A 27,343-nucleotide genomic window follows, 5' to 3' on the forward strand; every position below is an offset into this window, starting at 1 on the left:
CGGTCCGCGGTGGCGGAAGTGAGGCCCGGGCCGCGGGGTCGGCGGGAGACGCCCGCAGCCGCTCGGGGCCGCACCCCGTCCGTCCGCAGCAGCATGGCTCGCCTCCTTCTCCTCGTCCTCCTCACGCAGGCCGCGAGCTGGGCTGAGAGGAGCGCGGCGGATCCGAAGCCGTCCTCGGGTACAGTCGGCCGCGGCCGGGTGTAGACGGGAGGGAAGGGAGGGAGGGAAGGGAGGAGGCCGCCCCGGCCGGGAAGCCCCGCGGGAGGGACCGCGCCGCAGTCGCCCGGGGCGGTCGGTTCTCGGACGCTCTGGGGCGTCAGGCGCTGCGGGGGCGGCCGTTGGGGAAGGCGGCTCGGGTTTCTGCGGTTTGCACACTTCAGTTCCCTTTCTCTTACCACCTCCGCTGCTGCCACAGAACTCGGCGCGCCTCTCGGTCCTTCAGTTCTTCCCATTCATGTGTAAATAAGTGAGTGTCCTGGCCGGCACCTGGACACTGGCCACAGCTCCTGGCTTCGGGCGAGCCTCGCGGGGTGGGCCCCGCATCCTCAGGGTGGGAGCGAAGTTGTTCTTGGGCCCGCGGAGAACTGAGCAGCGATTGGCCATCTTGCGTCCCCGCCTGGGAGGGGCAGTGCGTGTCCTGCCAGGTTGGCCGGCGGTGGGCGCTCGCGCCCTGGGAGCGTCTGGCTTCCGCCCGCTGATGGACATTGCCCGGGAAACGTGCTGAGAAGACGCGTTTCCTGAGCGCCGTGTAATGGCCACTCGGAACTCCGATGCGGTCATTTCCTAGTAGGTTTATCCCTCGTCTGCAAGGCGGGTAAACTTCAGTGACCGGAAACCCCGTTCGTCCGAGTGGAGTGCCTCCGTCCTGCCCACGGCCAGCGCGGCCCGGCCCCGCCGAAGCTCTGTGCTGTGGCTCACCCCCTGGGCTCCTGGGAGGAATGCTGCGCTCCGGTCCAGCTCTCCTATGGCTTGTTCTTTAAAAGTCAAGCAAACAAATACTGGGTCGTATTCTCTGGGGCCGACATCGTACCAGGTGTTGGGAATGCAAAAAAAAAAAAAAAGGGGGGGGGTGGAGTTTACTGCGTTTCTGTTTTCACGGATCATGATTATACAGATAACAGTTACCAAGCGCTAGGCACTGTTGTTAAATTCTCATCACATTTTGATGTCACAGCAACCCTACAAAGTCGGCGCTGTAGGTATCTCCATTTATGGATGAGAAATTGAGGCACAGAGAGGTCTGCCCAACTGGTAGAGAGGCTGCTGAAACTCATGGGGAGTCTGGCAGGTGGGCTCCAGACTCCCAAGTTCTTTTTTTAAAAAAATATATTTTATTAATTTTTTTACAGAGAGGAAGGGAGAGGGATAGTTAGAAACATCCATGATAGAGAAACATAGATCAGCTGCCTCCTGCACACCCCCTACTGGGAATGTGCCCACAACCAAGGTACATGCCCTTGAGTGGAATCGAACCTGGGACCCTTCAGTCAGCAGGCTGATGCTCTATCCACTGAGCCAAACTGGTCAGGGCCCAAGTTATTATTATTTTTTTTAATTTATTTAATTTATTGGGCTGACAAAGGTTAATGAAATTATATAGGTTTCAGGTGTACAGTTCTACAAAACATCATCTGTTTATTATATTGTGTGTTCATCCCCCCCAAGTTATGTCTCCTTCCATCACCATTTATCCCCCATTTATCTTCTTCTACCTTCCCCCTCCCCCGTTTCTCTCTGGTGATCATCATACTGTTGTCTGTGTGTGTGGTGTGTTTGTTGTTGTTGCTGCTTTTGCTAAATCCCTTCGCCATCTTCACCCAGCCCCCCAACCCCCTTCCTCTCTGACAGCTTTGCTAGTTTATTTTGTTCATTAGATTCCACGTATACTCTGCAAACTGTCATTACTAGAGCAAGTTAGTCAGACACAAGGGAAGCTGTAGTACATTATGGTAAGAGCGTGAACTTACTGCACAGGCTGCTGGAAAGCAACATGTGGATACTTGGCTCTGACCAGAGAGTTAGGAAAGATGAGAAGATGACTCCAGAATTGGAACTGGAGATGCAGAGACAATTGTGTGTGCAGAGGAAGATGCGTGAAATAGCATGTTGAATTAGTGGACTATTACGCATTTTATTTTAAAATATGTGTGTGAGGTACAAGGAGAGATAGGATGAGTGGAGAAGTAGGAACTAATTAATAAAGTGCCTTGAGATGGTCGTGTGTAACAGCAAAGGATAGAAATACAGCTTCGCCTGACTTGGGCAAAAAGAGGAATTGATCAGCTCCTCAAAAGTCTAAGCAAGAGTTAAATAGAAAGGTGGGCCTCAGAGAGCTGGGCCAGAAAGTCAAACTGCCAAGGCTCTTCATTTCTTAATACTCACTTAGCGTTGAGCACTTTCCCTAGTTGGCAGGAATCATGGATGTTGACAGCTTTTGGGTTTTGACAGTTTGCAGCTTCCTCCAACCTAACAAAATCCCAAGGGAAGGCTTTGACTCACCCAGCTTGGGTCAGGTGCCAGCTCACATGGTAAGTATATCATTTCAGGGGATGGCAGTAGGGGAGTTCCCAGAAGAGAAATAATGTTCCTGAAAGAAGTACAGATGCTGAACTAAGAAACATCCATATAAATTTTTAAAGAATTAAAGAGAAAAATAATCTCACTATATCTTGCTCAAGTCAGTGGGCAGCCACTGATTTTTTTAAAATATGTTTTTATTGATTTTAGAGAGAGAGGAAGGGAAAGGGAGAGAGAGAGATAGAAACATTGATGAGAGAGAAACATCAACACTGATCAGCTGCCTCCTGCATGCCTCATACCAGGGATCAAGCGCGAAACCCCGCATGTGCCCTGATCAAGGTTCGAACCTGTGACCTTTAGGCACATGGGTCGATGCTCAACCATTGAGTAATACCAGCCAGGCAGCCATTAGATGATTTTAAGAGGAGAAATGATTTTATGCTGGATTACATATGTCATTTAGAAAAATTATTCATTTTATAAACTAGTTTGGGGGTAGAATTAAAGGAGGGAGGCCAGTTAGGTTGCTGGTTAAATCCGGGAGGAGTTGACAAAAAGTGGCAGTTGAAATGGAGAAGGGAGGACACAGTTGGATGAATATTTAGAAGGCAGAGTCAGCGGGACCTGTGACTGACTGGATGTGGAAGAGAAGAAGAGATGTGGCAGGTTCCTGGCTCAAGCAGAGGATTCAACCAAGTGCCAAGACTCTACCTTCTGAGTACAGGGCCCTCCTGAACATGGATTCTCTTGTGACTGCAGAATTTGCACAACATTGGGAGGCCTTGGGAGTAGAATTGCCTTGCCTGCCCGTCCCCTATAGAAAGATCTGCTGTGGCCTTCTGTATACCAGCATTTTGTAAACACAAGTATCGGTGATACCCCCTATTTTCAGTGCATTTTATTTTTTTATTTCTTATTTTTTAAATATATTTTATTGATTTTCCACAGAGAGGAAGGGAGAGAGATAGAGAGTTAGAAACATCGATGAGAGAGAAACATCGACCAGCTGCCTCCTGCACATGCCCTACTGGGGACGTGCCCGCAACCCAGGTACATGCCCCTGACCGGAATCGAACCTGGGACCTTTCAGTCCGCAGGCCGACGCTCTATCCACTGAGCCAAACCGGTTTCGGCTTCAGTGCATTTTAAATACAGTTAGTTGTCCAGTTTTTTCAATGCATTCTCTAGATTTTGTTGTGTTCCCTATGCTTTTAAGATTAGTTTAAAATGCAATCTCTAAGAGTGTAGGAGGAAAACGCACAAAGACAACCTGCTCTGGCTCTTGGTTAGCTTCTCTGACTCTCCAGTGTCTGGCACTTAATACACACTCAGTGTGTTAGTTCTTATTAGTGGTGGCTTTGACTGTGTATTAGGAAGTTTATATTAAATGAGGGGACCTGGTAGGAACAGAGAAACAGGCAAGGGATTAGAAAAATCCAAGTGGTTGGGAATATATTACAGCTATGGGCTTTTGTTAATATTTCTCAAGTGAATTTATAGGCAAAAATAACCTGTGTGTGTCAGCTAATAATTAGTAGTGTTTCACTTTTCAGACACTTTTACATATGAAAGTAATATATATTTTTAAGTGAATCAGTGCCTGCTAGTGGCTACCTCTTTCTGGTTTGATCTTCCACTCTGGATGTTATCTGAAGAACACACTGTACTTTAGCATAGATGTGGAGCTTTTTAATTGACCTCCACTTTTTCAACCATGCTTCTACTCAGTCTGACTTTAGGATAATGCTCTGGGTGTGTTTAAATTTTTCATTATTTTCTTTGGATTCTGTTTTTATTTATTTCAGAGATTCCAGATATTTAAGATCATGCATTTTAATTATACTTATTGGACAAGTGTTAATAATTTTCTTTTTCATTTTATCCTGATTTATATGGATGTTGCAAGTTCCACATTTCAGTCCTACCTAAAAGAATATGTATAGAATTGAAGAGAAAAATAACCCATTTAAAGAGCTACCTTATAAAATTTGGCTGCACACAGCAAAATTGCAGTTGCTGGATGAATTCGATCAATAACTAATGGTTCCATTTTAATGAATCAGAATGAGAGTTGAACCAGAATTAAGTGAATTTCTGACAGGAAGGAATCAGTTTACTCGTAATATTCTTATTAAGGGAGTGTCTTTATTTTAGATTATCCTAATGCATAGTAATCCGAATACATGGTGTCCCAAATACATGTGTGTCCATGTAACAGAAATGATTTACCTTAATACATTGTTCAGATTTTGCAGTAGCCATTACTTAACAGTGGCTAGTATAATTGTGATAGTATAATAAATTGGGCAAAATTACTTGAAGCAGGTGCTTGTGAAATCATCAGAAAATAACCATTTCCAATTCCTATTTATATATGGAGGTTATTTCCCCCTTATTTTATTAAACTATATCACAAAAATGACACTTAAACATCTTTTCTTAAAATCAACAAAACTTCATATATTGTCAAGTCTTTAGATAATTTCTCTAAACCTTTGTTTTGTCATTGGTAAAAATATGTATAATATTATTACTTCCCTCATAGGATGGTTGTGCTTAACTGAGATAATGCATAAAAAAGTTGAGCATGTTCCTTGTCCTGTAGAAAATGTTTGATATATATTTATGATTGTCATTCAATAATGTGCATCATCATTATAACAAATATATACATATGTATATATATATATATATATACATATGTGTATATATATATATACATATATATATACACACACACATATATATATATCAACTTGTTTTATTGATTTTTTTGAGAGAAAGAGGAGGTGAGAGGGATTGAAAGATAGAAACATCCATGAGAGAGAAACATCAACATTGATCAGCTGCCTCCTGCACGCCTCATACTGGGGACCGAACCAAAAAACTGGGCATGTGCCCTGACCAGGAATTGAACTGGTGACCTATGGTTCATGGGTCGACACTCAACCATTGAGCCACACCAGCCTGGCAACAAATATATTTAAAAATAGTAAAATTTTTAGTTATATATGAGAAATTGTGTTGCCTTAAAAAAAATAAAACTCATGCAGAATTGAAGAAACTTAAAATAGGCTCAGCAGCTAACTTGCTCTTCTACTTTTTTTCCTTCCATAGACTAAAATGGCCTTTTTTAAATTTTCCAGTTCCTAAATTATTTTTGAACTTAGAATGACTTAGTCCAGAGGGGAATTAATCTTGAGAAATGACTACAGTCAGTGACTAAGGAGTCTCTTCTAGTTGGAATTCATTGGCATTAGATGAAATTGGGTAAATGGGCAAGAATAAAATCCTATGTTTCAGGTTAGAAAAGTGGATGGGCCCTCATGTGGTGGTGGTTTGAGAGAAAGATTTGGGGGATTTTAGTTAATTACAAGTTTAGTATATGCCACTATTCCATATGTTCATTTCTTTAAAAAAGAGAAGAAAGTATTTCATTCACATCTATTACATCACTTCTGGGCTCCATGTTTTAAGAGACAGAGTGAGTGATAAAACCAGAATAGTTCCCAAGACAGACAGGAATAAAAAAGAAGACTGCAGGGATACTAGGGGTCTTGACCCAGCTGAGGAACTATTACATAAAAGGTAAAATAGACTTTAAGTATTTAGGTGTCCTCACTCGAACGCTTAGTTCTTAAACTTCTGCAGATACAAGAAAATAATATAGAGATGTAATGTACAACATGATGACTATAGCTAACACTGCTATATGGTATATTCTAAAATTGCTAAGTCCAGCCAGTGTGGCTCAGTGGTAGAGCATCAACCCATGAACCAGGAGATGGCAGTTGATTCTTGGTCAGGACATATGCCTGGGTTTCAGGCTCGATCCCAGTAGGGGGCGTGCAGGAGGCAGCCAATCACTGATTCTCTCTCATCATTGATGTTTCTCCTTATCCCTTCCTCTCTGAAATCAATAAAACAAACAAACAAACCTGTTTTTAAAAAAATTGTCTAAGAGAGCAGATCCCAGAAGTTCTCATCACAAGGAAAAAGACATTTGGCTTCTCTTTTATTTTCCTTCTTGTATCTATTTGGGATGATGAATGTTAATTAAACTTATTGTAGTTATCATTTTGCAACATAAGTCAAGTTCTGTGGTATACTTTAAACTTCTGTGTCAGTTATATCCCAATAAAACACAAGAAAAAATAAAAAGAAAAAATGTTGGAAAAGCATTAAGAATAATAGCCATTTTATCAACATCATGAAACCATTCAGGAGGAAAATTGGGAAAAAAATATATTCTAAAAAAGTGCAAAAGTCTTGATTTGATATTTTTCACTTTTTCATCATATTTCTCATCATTTCTCAGTTTGCAGTGTAAGAAGAAATGATTGTGAAAATACCCATGGCCCTGCACCTTCAGTGTGGAGAGGATGTTAGATCTTTTGTCTGAGAGTTGCTCATTTAGGAAAGGGTCTGGATGCTTTAACATGGAGCATTTGTTTTTGAGTGGTGGTGTCAGGTGACTTCAGATCCACAAAAACAACTTACTGGCTCCTGTATTTTCACTTCTCTTTGCTGCTCAGTTGTCCTTCCCATAGAGAGGTAGGTAGGCAGATTGTGGAATGGTGTCTACAGAGTATGGAGCTCTGCTCCGCACAGATGTACACATCTTCTAGACCAGCGGTCGCCAACCTTTCGGACCTCATGGACCACGGGTTGGCGACCGCTGTTGTTAAAATTAGTGAAGAATCCCTGTGGCTGTTCCTCTTTGAGTAGAGCCAACAGGTGCTTTTCGCATTTATGGGATGCAGCACTGGTAGCAGCTAGCCTTACTTCTGTCTGTCACCATCCATACAGCGGAAATCAGATGTCTGTGGCTCTCTGCTTACCCCTCCACCCTACCTTTTCCAGAAATGAACAGTCCCCAGAACTGTTCTGGTCGCTGTATTGCTGTATTTTGGTCTTTGGTGACAACCCCATTGTCCATCTAGTGCAGGGGTGAGCAACCTTTTTGTGAGTGCGTGCCAAAACCAGCAAAATCTCTGACTCAAAATTCTTCTGCATGCCAACCCTAATTTTTTGAGAACATGTTATGCCTCATACTTGATATCTCTTAAGGTGTACGTATGTGAAGAACCTTGAAGAAATAATAAAATTCATCTGAGCGACAAAAACACAGTATATGATGATGAAAAATACGTTTATTTTTTAATGTATACATGTACACTGATAGTCCGACAGAAAACTTTATGACTCCATATGATATTATCAGTGGGACTTTTGCTGCTGCATCACTGATGACAGAGATTTTACATCAGGTTTATATTTCGTGACCTTCAGAGATATGCACGAGCTACTACTTTCATCCATCAGGCTACTCCTATTACGAGACTTAACAAAGTTCATCACTGAGAACAAAGATTCACAAGCGTATGTGGATGAAAACATGGAGAGTACTGTTGCAAAGTTTTTTAAACAGAAAATAATTTCTGGAATGGCATTCCAAGTCCCCAATAGTTTGTTTTCGACACTTCTCTCTGGTACTCCTGTCTCTAATCGCTTTTTTTCAATGTTTTCCAAGTCAACTCTAAGGTCAATAAATTTCTGCTTCCAAATTGAGCTACTCTGAAATTCAATCAACTGCATTTCAAAGTCAGCCATATCTATCCATGAAAACATTTGTAAGTTTATTTCCTCCAGTTTCATGCTGTCTGGAAACCTCATGAATTTTGCTGTCTCTTCCAGTTCTCTGAATTTCTCAAATGTTGAGAAGAACTGCTCAATAGTTGACTCGATGATGTTTAAAAACAGCTTTTGAAGGCTTTGACAGTCTATACTGTCATCTTTTGGGAGGTCTTTGATATGCCTCTTGAGATTTGGGAAATATCTAAATCTCTCACCATCCATATCCCTCTTAAAGACTTCCAGTTTCTTTTCAAAAGCCTTTATGTAACCAAACATAACATCAAGTGTCTTGCAAGTTCCTTGTAATTTAACATTTAAGTCATTCAAGTGTTCACAAAAATTGTTAATGGAAGATTATAAGAGAGGGTTTCGCGTGCTAACAAAAGTTACTGGCATGCCATGTTTGGCACGCGTGCCAGGGGTTGCCCACCCCGGATCTAGTGGCACTACTTAATGACTTGTTGATGTGATCTTCATCAGTATTTTCCATCCCCTCCCTTGCTCTTTTTTCATATTCTGTCTCTGCTAGTTTATCACAAGGAAACACTTGGCTGTAACCAGAAAACCCCCTACCCCCTACCCCCCCCCCCCATTGTAATTGAGTGTTAGGAAAATCTGATTCTTCTCTCCTGTGTTTGGTTTGGTTAAATCTTCAGCTGCTAGTTTCTAGAGGAGTTCTTGGAAGAACTCCTGTAAAATAATCTAGATTACTCTGGGTAGAGTGTACATATGCACTAAATAACTCGGAATCCATATCCAAAAATAACATCAGTTATGGAAACTGTCTATTTGGGCATTTTGAAGAGATGGGGAAATCTGTAAGATTATTTTATTTCATGTGATCTGGTAGGATCTTTCCTTAACCTCTATGCTATGCTATACATGTCTTATTTACATAAGATAAATTTATTATGAATTGAAGTTTGTTGTAAGCCTTAATTATATCAATCAGGATATGTAACAATTTTAACTTTAGGCTACAAAATTCTGAGTTTGAATGAGAAAACTCATGCCTGCTGTGATTTTAGCAAATGACAAAGGCAGGTATCTAATAACCGCATGGTTTCTCTTCTTGTAGCATTAAAACCACAAGTGATATCCTTTTGTGTAAATATTTAACAGTTTCTCCTTTAATCTACTAGTAATTTCTGTCTGCTGTAATCCATCGAAACCTCTTCCTCCTGCCACCTGTTTTGATTACTTTGAAAGCTATGATTTTAAGACCTTGTCCTAGTCTAACCATGTTCAGATTTTACTTAAATTATGGGAAACAGTTTGATTCACATTAAAAACTAACATTAAAAAATAATGTTTGTGGGGGGTTTTTAAATTAGTTTTTATTATTTTAAATGTTTTTATTGATCTTTAGAGAGAGAGAAAGGGATAGGGGGAGAGAGGTAGAAACATCAATATGAGAGGAACATTGATCAGCTGCCTCCTGCAGGCCCCATACTGGGGATGAGGCCCGCAACCCGGGTATGTACCCTGACCGGGAATTGATCTAGCAGCCTTGACAGTGTTCAAACAACTGAGCCACACCAGCTGGGCTTTTTGTGGTTTTATATGATTCAGTAACCTCTTAAATATAAATGGAGTTTATTTGCTATTCTAGTATATAGATTGACTTCTATATGCCTTTTTAAAAATTTTTTAAAAATATTCCATTGATTTTCTACAGAGAGGAAGGAAGAGGGATAGAGAGTCCGAAACATCAATGAGAGAGAAACATAGATCAGCTGCCTACCGCACTCCCCACCCCCAGGGATGTGCCCGCAACCAAGGCACATGCCCCTGACCGGAATCAAACCTGGGACCCTTCAGTCCTCAGGCTGACGCTCTATCCACTGAGCCAAACCAGTCAGGGCTGCCTTTTCTTTTCAAACCCAGAAATTTTAAATTGAGTATATATAGTTAAAAAATCATTCGTATTGGGAGTAGTATTTTAGCAGGGGCTTGAAAGGAAGGGAAAAACCTGCCATTATTGGAAACTGCAGGAAGGCAGATCCTTGATACGTAGTGGCAGAAAGCCTAAAGCTTGGCTACACTATGAAAGGTGCCTAGTGATCTGCATGACCTAACTAAGGAGGTTTCCAAGCAAAGTGTTGAAGGTACCGTGTAGTTTCTTCTTGCTTCTAGTAAATGCAAAACTAGAGAGAGTAATCAAGAGGAAAAGACTGTTAAACAAAAAGAAACTAGGACCTGATGGTTTGAAAATTCTTCGCCTCTGGAGAGGCAAAAGATGCTAAAATTAAGAATGGCTTTTGAAGGAAGTTCAGATTCATTATGAGTTTTCTTAGGATCAGGTACCTCTCTTTCTTATCTGGTTGCAAAATTATGTTTATATGTTGATTGTTATTTGATGTTCACATTGAATTGAACCCAGGATTGTACCTTTTATTTCTGCCTCAATCCTGGATTGTAAGCTATTTCAGAAAGTCAAGGAACCCTATTAAGGAAGCCTCAGTCTATCCTGCTATATGCTGTAGAGTAGGTGTTTCCTTCAACAGAAAGTAAATGTCCTATGTGTGTGAAATTAACACCTCACTTGACAAATGAGGAAATCTGAAATAACTAGGTAGTAGTACAGCAGGAAAGAACCCAGATTTCTTTTGAAATATTTCTATTGATTTCAGAGAGAAGGGAGAGGGAAAGAGAGAGAGAAACATAAGTGATGAGAGAGAATCACTGATTGGCTGTCTTCTGGACACCCTATTCTAGGGATCGAGCCCACATCCCGGGCATGTACCCTGACCAGGAATCTAACCGATCAATCACTGAGCCTGCCAGCCGGGCAAACCCAGCATTCTTAATGTCCAACCCAAGGAATATTCTTTTTATTAGAGTAGTCTGCTTGATATAAACCTGAGTGATCATCATTATTATCTGAGGTGCTTTAAAAAGTATTCTTGTAGCTCTCAGAATTTTTGAAGAAGATGATACGTTATGTTAGGAAGCCACTGAACCTTGGCCACATTGCCATTCATTTATTTTTTAATTGTATGAGTAAATCATGTTTAATAGAATTTTCCATTTGGGATTATATTGCTAATTGTATTTAATACCTTCACGTTTATTCATAACGAAGAGAAAGAAGGGAGGGGAGACAGAAGGACGACAAAGGGGAAAGAAGGGAGGAGGGTGTATGTGTGTGTGGTGTGTGTTTAATTTTCCAAGGGATGGTGGACGCCAACCTTTTATATTGACCAGGGGAGAAATGACTACTTTTAATAACTAGATTGCAGTTTTGGTTATGTCTGATGAGAAGATGTTAAAGTGACGTCATGTGGCTCACATCAACAAAAGTTTTATGAAATGATTTAAAACAGCAAAGGCCAGAAGAAATATTGGGTTTGTTTTGTAAAGAACCTTGCACACTACAGAGAGCAAACTGTTGATGAGATTGGAATGGTCAATGGCACCTGCTCTTGTGCTACAGGAAAGGTACTAAAGATGTGTCATACTGCTGGGTGTAGAGTTGAGAACCGGGGTGGTGGTATTTGAGAGTGAAATTCACCATCTCTGTTGTAGCCAGTTCTTCTCTAGACATTGAATACAATCTGTAGTATATATAGAAAATTCCACTATTAAATGAATTGAGGATTATTATTACAACAGGCAGTGCATTTATTTAAAAAACTCCTAAAACATAGGAATTTATTGCTTCTGTTATATTTGTGTTTCCCTTGTATCACAATGTTGCTTCAGTAATTTAAAATGAATCAGAACTTTCCTATACATTTTACAATAAAATTATTTTTAGAAATCTCCTAATTTAAATAATTTTATTCTTATGAATTATGCTTTTTAAAAATATATTTTTATATTTGGTTAACATGGCTTCTTATTATAAGATTTAAAAAATATATATTTTTTTGATTTTTTACAGAGAGGAAGGGAGAGGGATAGAGTTAGAAACATTGATAAGAGAGAAACATCGATCAGTTGCCTCCTGCACACCCCGTACTGGGGATGTGCCCGCAACCAAGGTACATGCCCTTGACCAGAATCGAACCCGGGACCCTTCAGTCCGCAGGCCGGCACTCTATCCACTGAGCCAAACTGGTTAGGGCAAGCTTTTATAATGTTAATTAATTTCTTCCTCTTGTCCATTTTACTTTTTAAATCTCTTACAGTGCCTATACCAACCAATCTTACAATTAAGGCCTATAACTTCGATACTGTCCTATATTGGAATTACTCAATCATGGCGCAGAAGCCAGTTTTTACCGTACAGGTAAAAGTCTATGGGTGAGTGTTACTCTTTTATCCTTTTTACTCTGTTTTGTCCATGTCCTTGCATATTTCATAACTGTGTTCTCTTCCATTATCCTTCCTTCTGTTGTGGCAAAACTTCCTGAACTGCTTGTAGATTCCAGAGAGCTAACGATGCAAATTAGTTCTTATCAGAAAACTTCCTACCTCTTAGTCCTTCTGTCAGAATTGAAGTAGACAAGTATCACTAACTTCCCAGATTTCTTTTTACCTTTTCAAAAATTTTTTATTTATGTTGTTATTTTTCTTAAATATATTTTTATTAATTTCAGAGAGGAAGAAAGAGGGAAAGAGATAGAAACATCAAAGATGAGAGAGACTCATTGATCGCCTGCCTCCTGCACGCCCCCAGTGGGGGGGTTGAACCCACAACTCGGCATGCGCCCTGACTAGGAATCAAACCATGATCTCCTGGTTCATAGGTTGACACCCAACCACTGAGCCACACCAGCTGGGCTTAATTTATTTTTTAAATCCTCACCTGAGGACATGCTTAGAGAGAGGAAGGGGCAGGGAAGAAACATCAATGTGAGAGAGAAACATTGATCAAATGCCTTCTGCATGTGCCCTGACTGGGGATCGAACCCAGGTTATGTGCCCTGATCTCAAATCGAACAGGCAACCTTTTGGTGTATAGGACAGTGATGGCGAACCTTTTGAACTCGGCGTGTCAGCATTTTGAAAAACCCTAACTTAACTCTGGTGCCGTGTCACGTATAGAAATTTTTTGATATTTGCAACTATAGTAAAACAAAAGATTTATATTTTTGATATTTATTTTGTATATTTAAATGCCATTTAACAAAGAAAAATCAACCAAAAAAAATGACACGCGTGTCATAGGTTCGCCATCACTGGTATAGGACAAAACTCAGCCAACTGAGCCAGTCCAGCCAGGCTGACTTCCCATATTTTAAGGCACGATAAATAAAGCTTTGCCAAAACCGGTTAGGCTCAGTGGATAGAGCGTCGGCCTGCGGACTGAAGGGTCCCGGGTTCGATTCCGGTCAGGGGCATGTGCCTTGGTTGCGGGCATATCCCCAGTGGGAGATGTGCAGGAGGCAGCTGATCAATGTTTCTCTCTCATCAATGTTTCTAACTATCTCTCTCCCTTCCTCTCTGTAAAAAATCAATAAAATATATTTAAAATAAATAAATAAATAAGTAAAGCTTTCAGTTCTCTATTAAAAATAATGTCATCTTACTTCCTATAGTTTACCTGTATTGTTCAGTAAAAGAAAAATTTCAAAAAACTTTTTTACAAGTGTTAGGAGTCTTTGTAATGGGTTGATTCTGTAAGTGAGTAATGATTATGTTAATGGAAACGAGTTGTTTAAAGAGCAGATTTTTTTAAAAATTGCATGTGGAATATGATTTGTACAGATCTTGTAATTTGAATTGAGCCTCTTTATTGTAAATTATAGTACTTTTGACCAAAGAGCAAGGGCTTCCTTCCTACTTTGTCTAGATTCTTCATCCTATTCTTTTTTCTTTTTTTTAAAGAATAGTTTATTGATTTTTTTAGAGAGAGAGGAAGGGAGAAGAGAGAAACATCGATGTGACAGCATAGCATCAATTGGCTGCCTCCTGTACACCTCCTATTGGGAATCGAGCCTGCAACCCTGGCATGTGCCCTGACGGGGAATTGAACCAGCAACCGCTTGGTGCACAGAATAATTCCCAACAAGCTGAGCCACACCGGCCAGGGCTATCGTATTCTTATTTAGCTCTTTCTACCAGCTCCATGCTGTGAATGAAAAGCAAAGCAAAGCCAGAGATGGTTCAGGTTTATATACTAATAAAAGTTACCTTTGTGTTTCTTTATTCCTCTTCATTTTAGGGAGGATGAATGGCTTGATGCCTGCAATACCTCTCATCATCACTGTAACATCTTTTCCATGATTAAGCTTCCAGACGTTTCTCTCTGGGCCAGAGTTAAAGCGAGGCTTGGACAAGAAGAATCAGCCTATGCAGAGTCAGAAGAATTTATTTTGTGCCAACAGGGTGAGTAGAACGTATACATATCTAAATTTTAAATTTGAGAGTATTTACACGTGTCTTCTATATATATATTTGCTTTTATTAGCAGTTGCTAAAAACTATTACAATGCCCAAGAAACATTTGGAGCAATTTAGGGAATTCGTGTCTTCCTCTTCTCCCAAGTCCCATAAAATAGGGCTGAAGTGCCCATCACTTTGCCCCTAATAAACTATTATATTTCTTCTTTAATATATTTTATTGATTTATTTATTTTTTTTACAGAGAGGGAGGGAGAGGGATAGAGAGTTAGAAACATCAATGAGAAAGAAACATTGATCAGTTGCCTCCTACACACCTCCTACTGGGGATGTGCCCGCAACCAAGGCACATGCCCCCGGCCGGAATCGAACCCGGGACCCTTCAGTCCGCAGGCAGACACTCTATCAACTGAACCAAACTGGTTAGGGCTACTAATCCACCTTTTTAAATAGAATAGAAATATAATAGTTTAGCCCTAACCGGTTTGGCTCAGTGAATAGAGCGTCAGCCTGCAGACTGAAGGGTCCCAGGTTCGATTCCGGTCAAGGGCATGTACCTTGGTTTCGGGCACATCCCCAGTAGGGGGTGTGCAGGAGGCAGCTGATCGATGTTTCTCTCTCATCGATGTTTCTAACTCTCTATCCCTCTCCCTTCCTCTCCGTGAAAAATCAATAAAATATATTTTAATAAATAACTATGTGGATTAGTGCTGTCCAACTAGACTCTGCACTGCCCTGCCCCTCCCTGTCTTGGTCATTCCTTTATAAGTTACATTCACTGAGGGCTTTGGCAGCTTCTTTATCTTACTTGCCTACCTTAAGTCCTCAAGGTTGTGGGAATTATAATACCAACTTCATACTTTAAAAAATACCAGAATTCTGTAATCTCTTTAACCCCAATGATTTTCAGCTCTTCATGCTTCCAGCATCCTGTTGCCATAGTTTACCTGATCTTTACTATCACATTAAGCTCCAGAATCTTCAATGCCAGTTCCTTTTCTGACTAATGTCCTCCCTTGTAGCTCTTATACAGGAGTGGGCAAACTTTTTGACTCGAGGGCCACAATGGGTTCTTAAACTGGACTGGAGGGCCGGAACAAAAGCATGGATGGAGTGTTTGTGTGAACTAATATAAATTCAAAGTAAACATCATTACATAAAAGGGTACGGTCTTTTTTTTTTTTTTTAGTTTTATTTATTTCAAACGGGCCAGATCCGGCCCGCGGGCCGTAGTTTGCCCACGGCTGTCTTATACCCTCACTTCTGGTTAAAAGAAATCTTTAGTCACTTGACTGCTCCCTAGGCTCCCAGTCCTTCAGTGCCTTGACTTCCAGCTTTACTTCCTTCCTGTTCAGCTTCATGCTTCATTACCTCAACCACCACCTCCTTCTGTTCCTACATTCTGGATTGTGCTTACTTGTTCATCTCCACACCCATTCTCTACCTGCCCTTGAAATAGTTTTATTCCCCAGAGATTATGATGCCTTTGTCATCAACAACTATACCCTCTGTATGTCAGATTTTTCCCAGAAAGACTTATCAAAGGCATACTTTATGCCAGAAAGTATGGTAGGCCCCGAGGATACATGGGTGAGTAAAAACAGACCTGCCTGGCACATAGTAGGTATATAATAAATATGTTAAAAATAGTTAAATGGTTCACCAACAAAGTCCCCAACATCAAAGATACATCATAAATATTTCTGGAACGAATGAATATCTAGTTCTGATTTTCACAGTAAAAACTGAATATATTCAGCTTTCATGCCAGATATCCATAGTGTGGAAATATAAAGAGTTACTGCAAAGGTTTAAAGATAACTAAAATATCTTTTCTAAATCATGGTTTTAGAAAACCATTTTTAAAAATATGTTTTTATTGATTTCAGAGAGAGGAAGGGACAGGGAGAGAGAGATAGAAACATCAATGATGAGAGAGAATCATTGATTGGCTGCCTCCTGCACACCTCCCTACTGGGGATTGAGCCTGAAACCTGAGCATGTGCCCTGACCAGGAATTGAACAGTGACCTCCAGGTTCATGGGTCAACACTCAACCACTGAGCCGTACTGGCCAGGTGAAAACAGTTGTGTGTTTTTTGTTTTTTGTTTTTTTTGTCTACAGAACCAAAGGTAAAGAAAAAATAACTTCTATTATATCAAAGTTTTTTTACCGGGATTCATGACCACCTATTTTTCTTTAGGACTTGAAATGAATTTAAACTGGTAACACATTGTATGCGGGAAACGTGTTTACACGTTTTACGTATTTATACGTTCTACCAGTGTAGTAGAGCGCGGGACACGTATTAATACGTTTTTTATAGACTAGCGGTAGAATGCGGGTAACGTATAAATACGTAAACTAAAGTTACCGTAATTTTACTGAACGTTGCCATTTGCGCAAAAAATTAGCAAAAATGGCCCACGCCACCTGTTAGCATGCTATAAAAACTACCCGCAAACAATGTGTTCAAGAGGAGTTTAGATTAGATAAGAATACTTCTTGACTGAGAAGATATATTATAAACATTTCTTTATTAAGTACACTTCAAATCTTCTAGATCTTTTTGGAATGGTTTAAATGTGGCTCTGCTTTAGAACAGCAAAAAGAGTAGGTTGTTTGATTTTGGTAATTTTATACAATCCTATGTAATAATAGGGTAATATTCAAATAGACCAAACGGCAGAATAACCAAACAACCAATCAAAGCATAATATGCTAATGATATGCTAAGGCTACTCAACCACTCGCTATGACATGCATTGACCACCAGGGGCGGATGCTCCGACTGGTAGGTTAGCTTGCTGTTGGGGTCCAGCTGATTGGGACTGAGTGAGATGGGCCAGACATGCCCTGGAGTCCTCCCATGGTCCCTACCAGGCTCGATCGTGCACTGGTGGGGTCCTTCAGCCTGCCCTGTGACCTCGCAATCCAGAACCCCTTGGGGGATGTAAGCCGGTTTTAGCCCTATCCCACAGGCCACCCACCCCTTGGGAGGGTGCCAGATGCAGGACTCATGACTGGGGAGCGCTGCTGTGGCAGCACGAGCCTCTCCTGATCTGGACTGATTGGGCACAAGCCCGCAGCAGACACAATGGGGCTGGGATGATTGGGAGCAGCAGGTAGGAGGTGCAGGTGGCATTTGACTGTGGGTTTCAGCCTGATCCCTGCAGGCCACCCAGAAGGACCCCACCCTGCACGAATTCATGCACCAGGCCTCTAGTGTACTATAAAGTTCCAGGGCCAACTAATTCTACTTCTTTTTTGCCTTCCTCCCACCCAGGGAAAGTTGGACCACCAAATCTGCATATCAGTCACAAGGAAGACCAAATCATTATTAATATATTTCATCCTTTAATTATGGTAAATGGAACAGTGCTAGGAATCATTTATGGAGACGAAGCTTGTTACACATTCATGTACAAGGTGCATGAGAGAATAAATGGAAGTCTGGTATGTGTTTCTATTTCATCTTTTTCAAAATGGAAAATTTTGTCACCAACAAGTTTTTTCCTGAGTCATGTAAGAAAGTAGAACACTTGCCCTAGCCAGTTTGGCTCAGAGGTTAGAGCAGTGATGGCGAACCTATGACACGCATGTCAGAGGTGACATGCTAACTCATTTTTTTGGTTGATTTTTCTTTGTTAAATGGCATTTAAATATATAAATTAAATATCAAAAATATAAGTCTTTGTTTTACTATGGTTGCAAATATCAAAAGATTTCTATATGTGACACGGCACCAGAGTTAAGTTAGGGTTTTTCAAAATGCTGACACGCCGAGTTCAAAAGGTTCGCCATCACTGGGTTAGAGCATCAGCCCATGGACTAAATGGTCTCGGGCTTGATTCTAGTCAAGGGCATGTATCTGGGTTGCAGCCTCGGTCCCTGGCCCCAGTCACGGTGGGTGTGGGAGGCAGCTAATCGATGTGTCCCTCTCACATCAATGTTTCTCTCTCTATGTCTCTCCCCCTCCCTTCCACTCTTTCTCTAAAAATCAATAGAAAAAAATATCCTGAGATGAGGATTAACAACAACAAAAAATGCTTATGAATATTCAGCCAAGACTTACCAATTCTGGGTTTGGGTTAAAAAAAATGAAATACATATATAAATGTTATTGAGTGGAATTGGTGGCATAGTTAATCACTAGCACTGGCCAGGTGAACACATTTAAGTTTTTTCTTTGTCTTGTATAACAGAATAGCCCTAATCTAGGATATTAACCTGTATATTTTCATTCCTTCACTGGTAAGATGTGAATAAATATATGCTTTTCTTCCTCATTGGGAGTAATGTAAAATTACACAAAGCTGTAATTGGAGTCATTGTTTATGATAGAAAAAGCTAACAGTAATACTGTGGGCATATAATTACATTCTAGCACTGGTGTGCAGATCACGAATTATTCTATTCCATCCATTTGCCACAGTGCTACCATTCCTTTATTTAACAACTAGAGGTCTGCTGCACGAAATTTGTGCCCGGGTACGGTCCCTAGGCCTGGCCTGCGATCAGGGCCATCTTCCCAGGCTGCCCGCAGCCGGCCCTGCCCCCCGCCGCCACCCACCCCCTGTTCCCGTTTTGCCATCGGGTATTCAGTGCCTGATGGTTGGAAGAAGGGACTTGACGGCCCCACCTCTGTCACGGGTTGCCCTCTGTGTGTGGGGCGACTGGCGGGGGGAGGGGAGGTGGCCTTGGCATGGCGCCGCCCACATCCCCCACCACCCACCCCCAATTCCCCGTTCTCCATCAGGCAATTGGAGTTTGCCAGCCGAGGAAGAAACTGAGAGGTAGTCAGTGCACCTCAAAGTGACTGGTCCAGCGCTCATTCTGGTCGTCCGCCTTTAGGGTCAATTTGTATATTACCATTTTATTGTATAGGATAGAGGCCTGGTACACGGGTAGGGGTCGGCTGGCCTGCTCTGATGGGGGCCCAGTATACGGGTGGGGGGTCCTCAGTGACCCGTGAGGCCCAGCGGATGCGAAGCACGGGGCTCAGTGAGCTGTGAGCCCCGGCGGCTGCACAGCCCAGGGCTCAGGCCTCGCAGCCAAGGTAGCCAGCAGTGGCAGCAGCTGCAGGGTGATGGGGGAGTACCTTCCCCTGATCAGCCGGCTGCCTCCCGCAGAGGGAGGACAGATTGAGCCTAGGCCCGCTCCCCAGGAGTCAGTAGGGCATCCTCTGAGAGCTCCTGGACTGTGAGAGGGGGCAAGCCAGGCTCTGGAACTCTCTCCCACGAATTTTTGTGCCCTGAGCCTCTAGTATATAGATATTTGTCAAGCATGTGTGCTCTGTGCCTTCTAGGCACCAGGAGGAAGCAATGAACAGTACAAACAAAACTCAACTGATAAGTACTATGGAGAAAAAGCAGGGAAGAGGGTTGGGCAGTGGGGTACGGGTGGTCAGAGCAGACCTCACCTGCTGGACGAGATGTTACTACAGCCAGGGCTGGAGGAGAGGAGGAGTGAGCTCCATGGATCATGACAGGGGAGTGTTTCAGGCAGAGTGTGGCCAAAGGACACCAGGCACATGAAGGGAGCGGCAAGGCCGCAGAGTATGGAAACAGATGAGGTTAGAGAGGTCCCTGGGGCCACATCTCTTAGGGCAGTAGAGGAATTTGATTTTTTTTTCTAAGTGAGATATTGCACATCTGGAAAAATTTAAACAGAAGAGTGACATGTGATTTAGATTTTAAAACATCATTTCAGTTGCTAGCAGAGTTGTTTCTAGAACCATATTACTTCACTGCTTAAAACTCTTTAACAAATCCCCATCAGCTACAAAATAATATCTAAATTCTCTTTCCTGCATGGCCTACAAGGCCTTCGAGAATTGGCCTCTTATATCCTTTCCAGCACCCAGTCTCCCCATTCCTTCCAACCTTATTTTCATTCATGCTTTGGTGAACTGCTTGCTGTTCTTAATTCCTGTAAGTAATATGCTCTTTCATAGAATGTTCTTCATCTTTCTCCTTTGGCAAATTTCTACTTATTCTTCAGTATTCAACTGGCATATCATCTTGCCTTTGAATTATTTTCTGATACAGTAGACTATTTCCTCTTTTATGGTCTAGTTATTCCTAGTTCCTTATACATGTCCTCTTGCAATACTCATTACATTTCTTACATTTAATTCTTACCTCTCTTCTACTCCCTACAGTTAGTTCTTTGAGGTCAGCACCACTCTCCTGCCCATGAGTTTTCAGGCCTTAGCGCAGTGATCCACGCACTTCGACTGGTGGAGTGAATTATAAATTTCCAGAGATTGCTTCAGTCCCTTCTACATATTACTACCAAGAGATTCTACAGCCCTTGCATAATATCTCTTATTCTCCTAGAAAATGCTTTTATCTCTCACCAGCTAAGTTTCTAGCATTACAGAAATAGGACTAATAAAACATTCCTGCTATTTGTGGTTTTAAATTCCTAGTCCCTATAAAGAAAATTTTGATGGCTACATCATGCTCTGTTGAAGTAACAAACTGACTTATTACTTGATATGAACAGTCTTTTCAGACATGTACAACATTCATCACATATATGCTTTCTCCAGGTGTATGGCCAATGTAAATATGATGATTGTTTTTTGGGGGTTTTTTTGGCAGATTAAAAGGAGCCATGAATTTTCATTGTGTTTTGTTTTCTCATATAGATGATAGATAGAATTTTTGGAGAGAATGAAGATGATTGTGATGAGACTCAGTGCAACTTTAGTATTCCAGTGTCCTCACTGAATTCTGAGTACTGTATTTCAGCAGAAGGAATCTCAAATTTAAGATCCTTTAAAACTGAAATGTCCAGAGAACTTTGTATTACCATTTCTGACAGTAAGAGCATAAAAGGTAAGTTCTTACCATTTTTTCCCTAAATATAAAGAGTGATAACATAGGGTAATGTGAAAAAAGGACATTTGCAATTTCAGTAATCACTGCTCTTTTAAAAATAGTTCCATTCCTCAGGGAAGTTCAAAATTGCAAATAAGGCCACATCTCAGGCCTTACAAGATACGAAACAATCAGGTTGGGACGCCATATGAAAACCTTTTCGTGCAGGAAGAAAAATATAAAAACACATAAAACTGTTGATAAATGTCTGCATTTCAGGATTATGCATAATATAAATCAGTTTATTCAATACAGCAAGATGATATATTTTCAAGATATGTATTCATGTATGTTCTTTATGAGGACAGTAAGTTTAAAAACTGAATAGCAGGAATGTTAATTGATTAAAATTTTGTGACATGTGAACTGCACAAACACTGGAAATTAATATTAAAAAATAAATGTAGATTGCCTTAATGGATTATTAACATTTTAAAATAATTATTTTTATTTTATCATCTTTTTCCGGACCAATGAGGAAAATAAAAAGAGAAAAGAATGCAAATAACCTAGATTTACTTAAAAAAACAAACACAAAAAAGATGCCTAAATTATAAACTGTGCTGATATAGTGGCCACACTGTGCCGCCACTGTGGCTCATAGCAGCTTCCCTGCTTGCCTGGCCAGTGCTTCTGAGCCCAGTGCTGGTTCCATTCTGTAGTTCATTTTACCTTTTACTATTGTAATAATTTGTTTTCACATCCTGTAATGTAGGGCTCTGCTATAGGGTTAAGCCTTGGACTGACCTGTTGGCAAAGCCACAAACAAGTCCCAGCTTAGAGGGCACAGGCCTCTTGGCATAATTAGGCTTGACCTTATGACGCTCCCTAGATCTTATCTGGGTAGCTAATGGGCTGAGGGAGATGTAGCAAGTGCTGCCAAAACAAGTGAAACTCACAAGAACATTATAACTGTGGTGACCACTACCTTGTTTACCTCTGGCTATAAAATAAAGGCTCAGCTTGCCTCTGGATCTCTCTCTGTGGCCTCAGCCAGGCACAGAAAGATCCACCTAGACCCAGCTTATTCTTTTTGTCTGTCTTTTCTTCATCCATTCGCCGCCCTCACTCAGGCTTGTGAACCCTTAGCTGAGCTGGTTCAGCACACGTGGTGTCCAACACGGGGCCTGAGTTCAGAGGAACTACAGTTGTCAAGTGAAAGGATGCTCCAGTGAAGCACGTGCAGAAAACAAGAAGGAAGAAGGAGCAGCGTAGCCAATTTTGGTGCCAGAGCATTACGTGCGTCAACACAATGGACCCAGAGAAGCTCCTTGTCCCTTCGCTCAAAAGACTGAGAGTTGCCCCGATGACAGCAAATGGAAAAGGAAGATGACAAAGGCTATGCAAGGGACCGAGGTGCCAACATGGGGTCAGCTGAAGAAGTTAACAACTGAGGCCCAGCAGATGGTAGAAAAACAAGATGTGGAAGCTACTCCCTCAACCATGTTTCTGGCTATGCTAGCAGTGGTCAGCTGCCAGTCTTCTGCAAAGTCTTGAGCAGCCAAGTCCAAGGACTCTTGAGTAAATCAGCAAAAGAAACTTTCATTTAGTAGAAAAATGCTACTGTAGTTTGATTTCTCACTTACTGCTGTTTTGCATTGGTATTGTTTTGTTATTCTTACGAGTTTTAAAAATGTTAACACATTGGCATTGTTTTGTTAATAGCCAGAGCTTTATGTTTAAGTTTTTAAATGTTAACATGTAGTTTGGGTTTTGCATTGGCATTGTTTTTTTATTGTTTTAATAGCCAGAGTTTTGTTCTTGATGCTTAAGTTTTACTTTCATTATAGTAGCTTGAAAATTTAAAAAAAGGGCGAGACATAGGACATGGCTATAGAGTTAAGCCTCGGACTGACCTGTTGGCAAAGCCACAAACAAGTACTAGCTTAGAGGACACAGTCCTCTTAGCATAATTAGGCTTGACCTTATGACGCTCCCTAGATCTTATCTGGGTAGCTAATGGGCTGAGGAGATGTAGCAAGTGCTGCCAAAACAAGTGAAACTTACAAGAACATTGTAACTATGGTGACCACTACCTTGTTTACTTCTGGCTATAAAATAAAGGCTCAGCTTGCCTCTGGCTCTCTCTCTCTGTGGCCTCAGCCAGGCACAGGAAGATCCACCTAGACCCAGCTTACTCTCTTTGTATGTCTTTTCTTCATCCATTCACCGCCCTCACTCGCGCTTGTGAACCCTTGGCTGAGCTGGCTCGACACAGTGTAACAGGTATGACACAAGCATTCCTTTTGTAGTAACTTCCAGAATTACTATTCCAAAGAAGTAACTTTGGAATAGAAATTAAAGGTAATGAAATGCCCTTGAAAGAAGCCAAATTCCACCACAATATGTAAAGTACTGTTAATTAGGAACAGAGGACTGTGGGGAAAAGTACTGAAGATTGTATTGTGAAAATAAAAAGCAGCATAAGAGAAAAATCACACCAGTGATGATAGATGTATGTGTTCTGAAATAAAAGTCAAGGAGACTTTATTCCTTTGCAGCTTTGTGTGTTTGTGTGTGCGCATATGCACGTGCGCGTGTCTATGTATCTTTATAAGTATTTGCAATCTTGAAATAAATATAAAATGTAACAAAATTCTATGGAGTGGAACTGTATTATTTAAATATTTTTAAAATTCTTCTTTTGCCTCTTTAATTGAGAGAAAAGCATAGCTCTGTATACCTCTTATATTTGGTGCTGTAAGGAAATGGTTAGGGAAAAGCTATTTTAGCCACATTATGTCATAACAGGATAGTCACAGAAAGTTAAGAATTGTAGAGCTGGGAAGAGTATGTTGCTATCTAGGACAAGGACATAATTTTTTACTCATCTCTCCTGACTTTGGTGGCAGTGTTTCTTAACACCCTGATCGTATTACCTGATGTAATCTATATAAATAATAGTTCAGCCCTAGCCAGTGTGGGTCAGTTATTTGGGTATTGTCCCATGCCCCTAGAGCAGTGGTTCTCAACCTTCCTAATGCCGTGACCCTTTAATACAGTTCTTCATGTTGTGGTGACCCCAATTTCATTGTTACAAATTGAGCAAAATTAAAGCATAGTGATTAATCACAAAAACAATATGTAATTATATATGTGTTTTCTGATGGTCTTAGGTGACCTCTGTGAAAGGGTCGTTCGACCCCCAGGTTGAGAACTGCTGCCCTAGAGGTTGCTGGTTCGATTCCTGGTCAGGGCCCATGCCCAGGGTTATGCACTCAATCCCCATAGGGGGCTTGCAAAAGGCAGTTGATCTTTGCTTCTTTTTCACATAGATGTTTCTCTCACTCTTCCTCTCTCTCTCAAATCAATAAAAACATATTTTAAAAAAGAATAGTTCAGAGACTTTGTAACTATTTGATTATACCAGTGTTCCATCCTAATTCTAATTTGTGATTTTTCTTTCTTTCAGATTCTGTTTGGATTCCAGTTGTTGCTGCTCTCCTACTCTTTCTAGTACTTATCCTGGTAGTTGTATGTTGGAACTTTAAGAAGATAAATCCATTTAAGAGAGAAAGCATCATGTTACCCAAGTCCTTGGTAATCTATTTAAATATACTTCTTTAATTATATACACTAAAGTGCTGATTTGAACCTTTTTAATACTTGAAACTTTTTAAAAAGTAGAGTGATGTTCAGCAGCATGTCACCTACCATAAATCACTCAGATCTACCACACATCCAAAACGACATATTTTTCACTACACACCAGGTGCCTTTTTTATACATGTGGCAAAAGTACAGTTAGACAAATCTGTTCAGGAGCTTAAAGTCTAATGGGAGAAAAAGATAAGTATTCAGTGGGTGTACTGTGTGACAGGTTTAAAAGTAGAGGTTTATATACGTGCCAAAGAGGACTTTGTTTAGAGGCAGTGAAGCCTGAGCAGTCCTGAGGGACAGGTTTGAGTTTTTCCAAGTACTAAGGGACCATATGTGCTAAGGTCCAGCATCAAGAGAAACCATGGCTTTTGAAAATAGGAAAATACAGAAACACTTCACTGTGGTTGGAGTGCAGAAGGAAAGATGGCCAAAAGTGAGACTAAACTAGAAGTTTGACATTTTAATGTCTAACATTTAAAATTCTTTGTATGATGATAAAAACATTTAAAGGCTAATAATTACAGCTTTTTGAATCACATATGATAGGAATAACATCTGTGATATGCAAAGGGCCCATTTAAATTTGTTATGAATACATTACATTTAAGTAAAGTGGATAAGAACAATGAACAAATAGTAGACAATTCACATATTATAGCACTCATCTTTACTATGAATTAAGCACAAAGCAATCTCACAGTATGCCATTTTATACCCACCAGAGACGAAAAAATAAACTTGAATATCCGGGAGTAGCTGTAGTAAAACTGGTCATATAGCCCTGGTGGGAAGATGAGCGTACAATGAGTACTAAGTGTCATAGTTCCATAAACATGCCCCTCCCTTGAACTTGGTCATTCCATTTTTTTATTTCTAAAGTAAAAAGACAGGTAAGAGTATTTATTTCAACATATTCTATCAATAGTAAAAATTGTTAACACTGCTAACATCTATTAGAGAAATTATTTAATCATTGGCATATAAAGAACTTATATGAGCCAATGAAAATTATAATTATGAAGGAAAATGGTAAAAACATTTTATAAAGTAGCTGGACTCCCATTACAAATTTAACATTCATATGTATTAAAAGTAATGCACAAAATACAGCATATATTGGTGAGATACTAACTTTTAAAAATTGTTTCTAATCTTAACATAGTATATTTTCATTAAAAATAAAGACAGTGCTACCACTAGCTTTTATTTTACTGTTCTAAATATGCTGTTTAGTGGTATATTTAATTGTCCATTAGCCTTAGACCATTTTTTTGAGGTACCTCTTTAAGTTTAATAATACGTTATTTTTATTCATTGAATTTTCTTCCCTTAGGTATCTGTGGTAAAAAATGCCTCTTCAGAGGCAAAAGCTGAATCAAAATATATATCACCCATCATCTATGAACCAATTGTCCCTGAAAACGAGAAAGTGATCTGGGAAGAGCAGTTGTCTTCAGCAGTAATTTCCAGTATGCAGACTGAGGACCATCCAGGAAAAGTAGAACACGGAGATCTTTCTAGTGGAACACAAGTAGGGACCACAGAAGAAAATACTCCTGACGTGGCCCCTGGTAGCCCTTTGACCCCGGTAAGGAGAGGGGATTCTGTCCATTCAGGCAGTAACCAGTCTGAACCCTGCCTCGTTGCTTTAAACTGTTATCACTCCAGAAGTGGTTCTGATAGTGGCCTTGTGGAATCGGGCATCTTCTTATCTGACTCAGAATCTCCTCCAAGTAACAAAACCGGAATGAAGACAGAAGAACCAGAGCCCATAACGCTGAGAAACACTACTACCTCCTTTGGTTACGATAAGCCCCATGTGCTAGTGGATCTGCCTGTGGATGAAGGTGGTAAAGAGTCCCTGATTGGTTATAGAGTCACAGCAGATTCTAAAGAGTTTTCATAATGTGCCAACTTGAAGGATCTGCTTATCCTGAACAGTTTTTCTGCTTTGATTTCATGAAAAGATCATGATTTCAGAAATGGTGTCTTTTTTATATTAACCAAATGGAATACCTTGGTTTAGGTAACAGTGTAAAGAGTCTGGCACTGTCACATTTGGTCTAAAAACTGCAAAGACTGAAAAAACAAACTGTGTCTCCCTTCTTAGGGGACAGTTGTTGCATGTGAACTTTTCCATTTACAGAGGCTCTGAGAAACAGTCAGTACTCTCTACTAACCCTGCTTCCTGCGACAGTAAGTGATTTCCCAGGGTCCTTTTTTTTTTTTTAAGTTTCTGTAAAAAATATTTTTAAATGTTGACTTTCCAAAGAAATCCTGGAAGCTTTACAAAATTGCATTTAAAATTGAATTCATACCAATAGGATTAATAAAGAGTATGTAAATAGAAACAATTTTTATAGAATGCTGCATTTAGAGATTTTTAAATAAAGAATTTTTTAAATTCA

At 40.5% G+C, this 27,343-nt stretch overlaps 1 protein-coding gene across 1 annotated transcript; it reads left to right on the forward strand.

Moving 5' to 3' along the window:
• On the forward strand, window positions 1-27,343 carry IFNGR1 (interferon gamma receptor 1). The gene is made up of 7 exons (XM_081094572.1): window positions 1-178; window positions 12,291-12,405; window positions 14,270-14,433; window positions 17,735-17,904; window positions 21,104-21,293; window positions 24,748-24,875; window positions 26,269-27,343. Exons 1-7 carry the CDS (start codon window positions 94-96, stop codon window positions 26,839-26,841), a joined length of 1,425 nt encoding a protein of 474 aa, XP_080950698.1. The 5' UTR covers window positions 1-93; the 3' UTR covers window positions 26,842-27,343.

This window comes from Myotis nattereri, assembly GCF_964212035.1.
Source record: "Myotis nattereri genome assembly, chromosome: 6".
In the NCBI taxonomy this organism is placed as follows: Eukaryota; Metazoa; Chordata; class Mammalia; order Chiroptera; family Vespertilionidae; genus Myotis; species Myotis nattereri.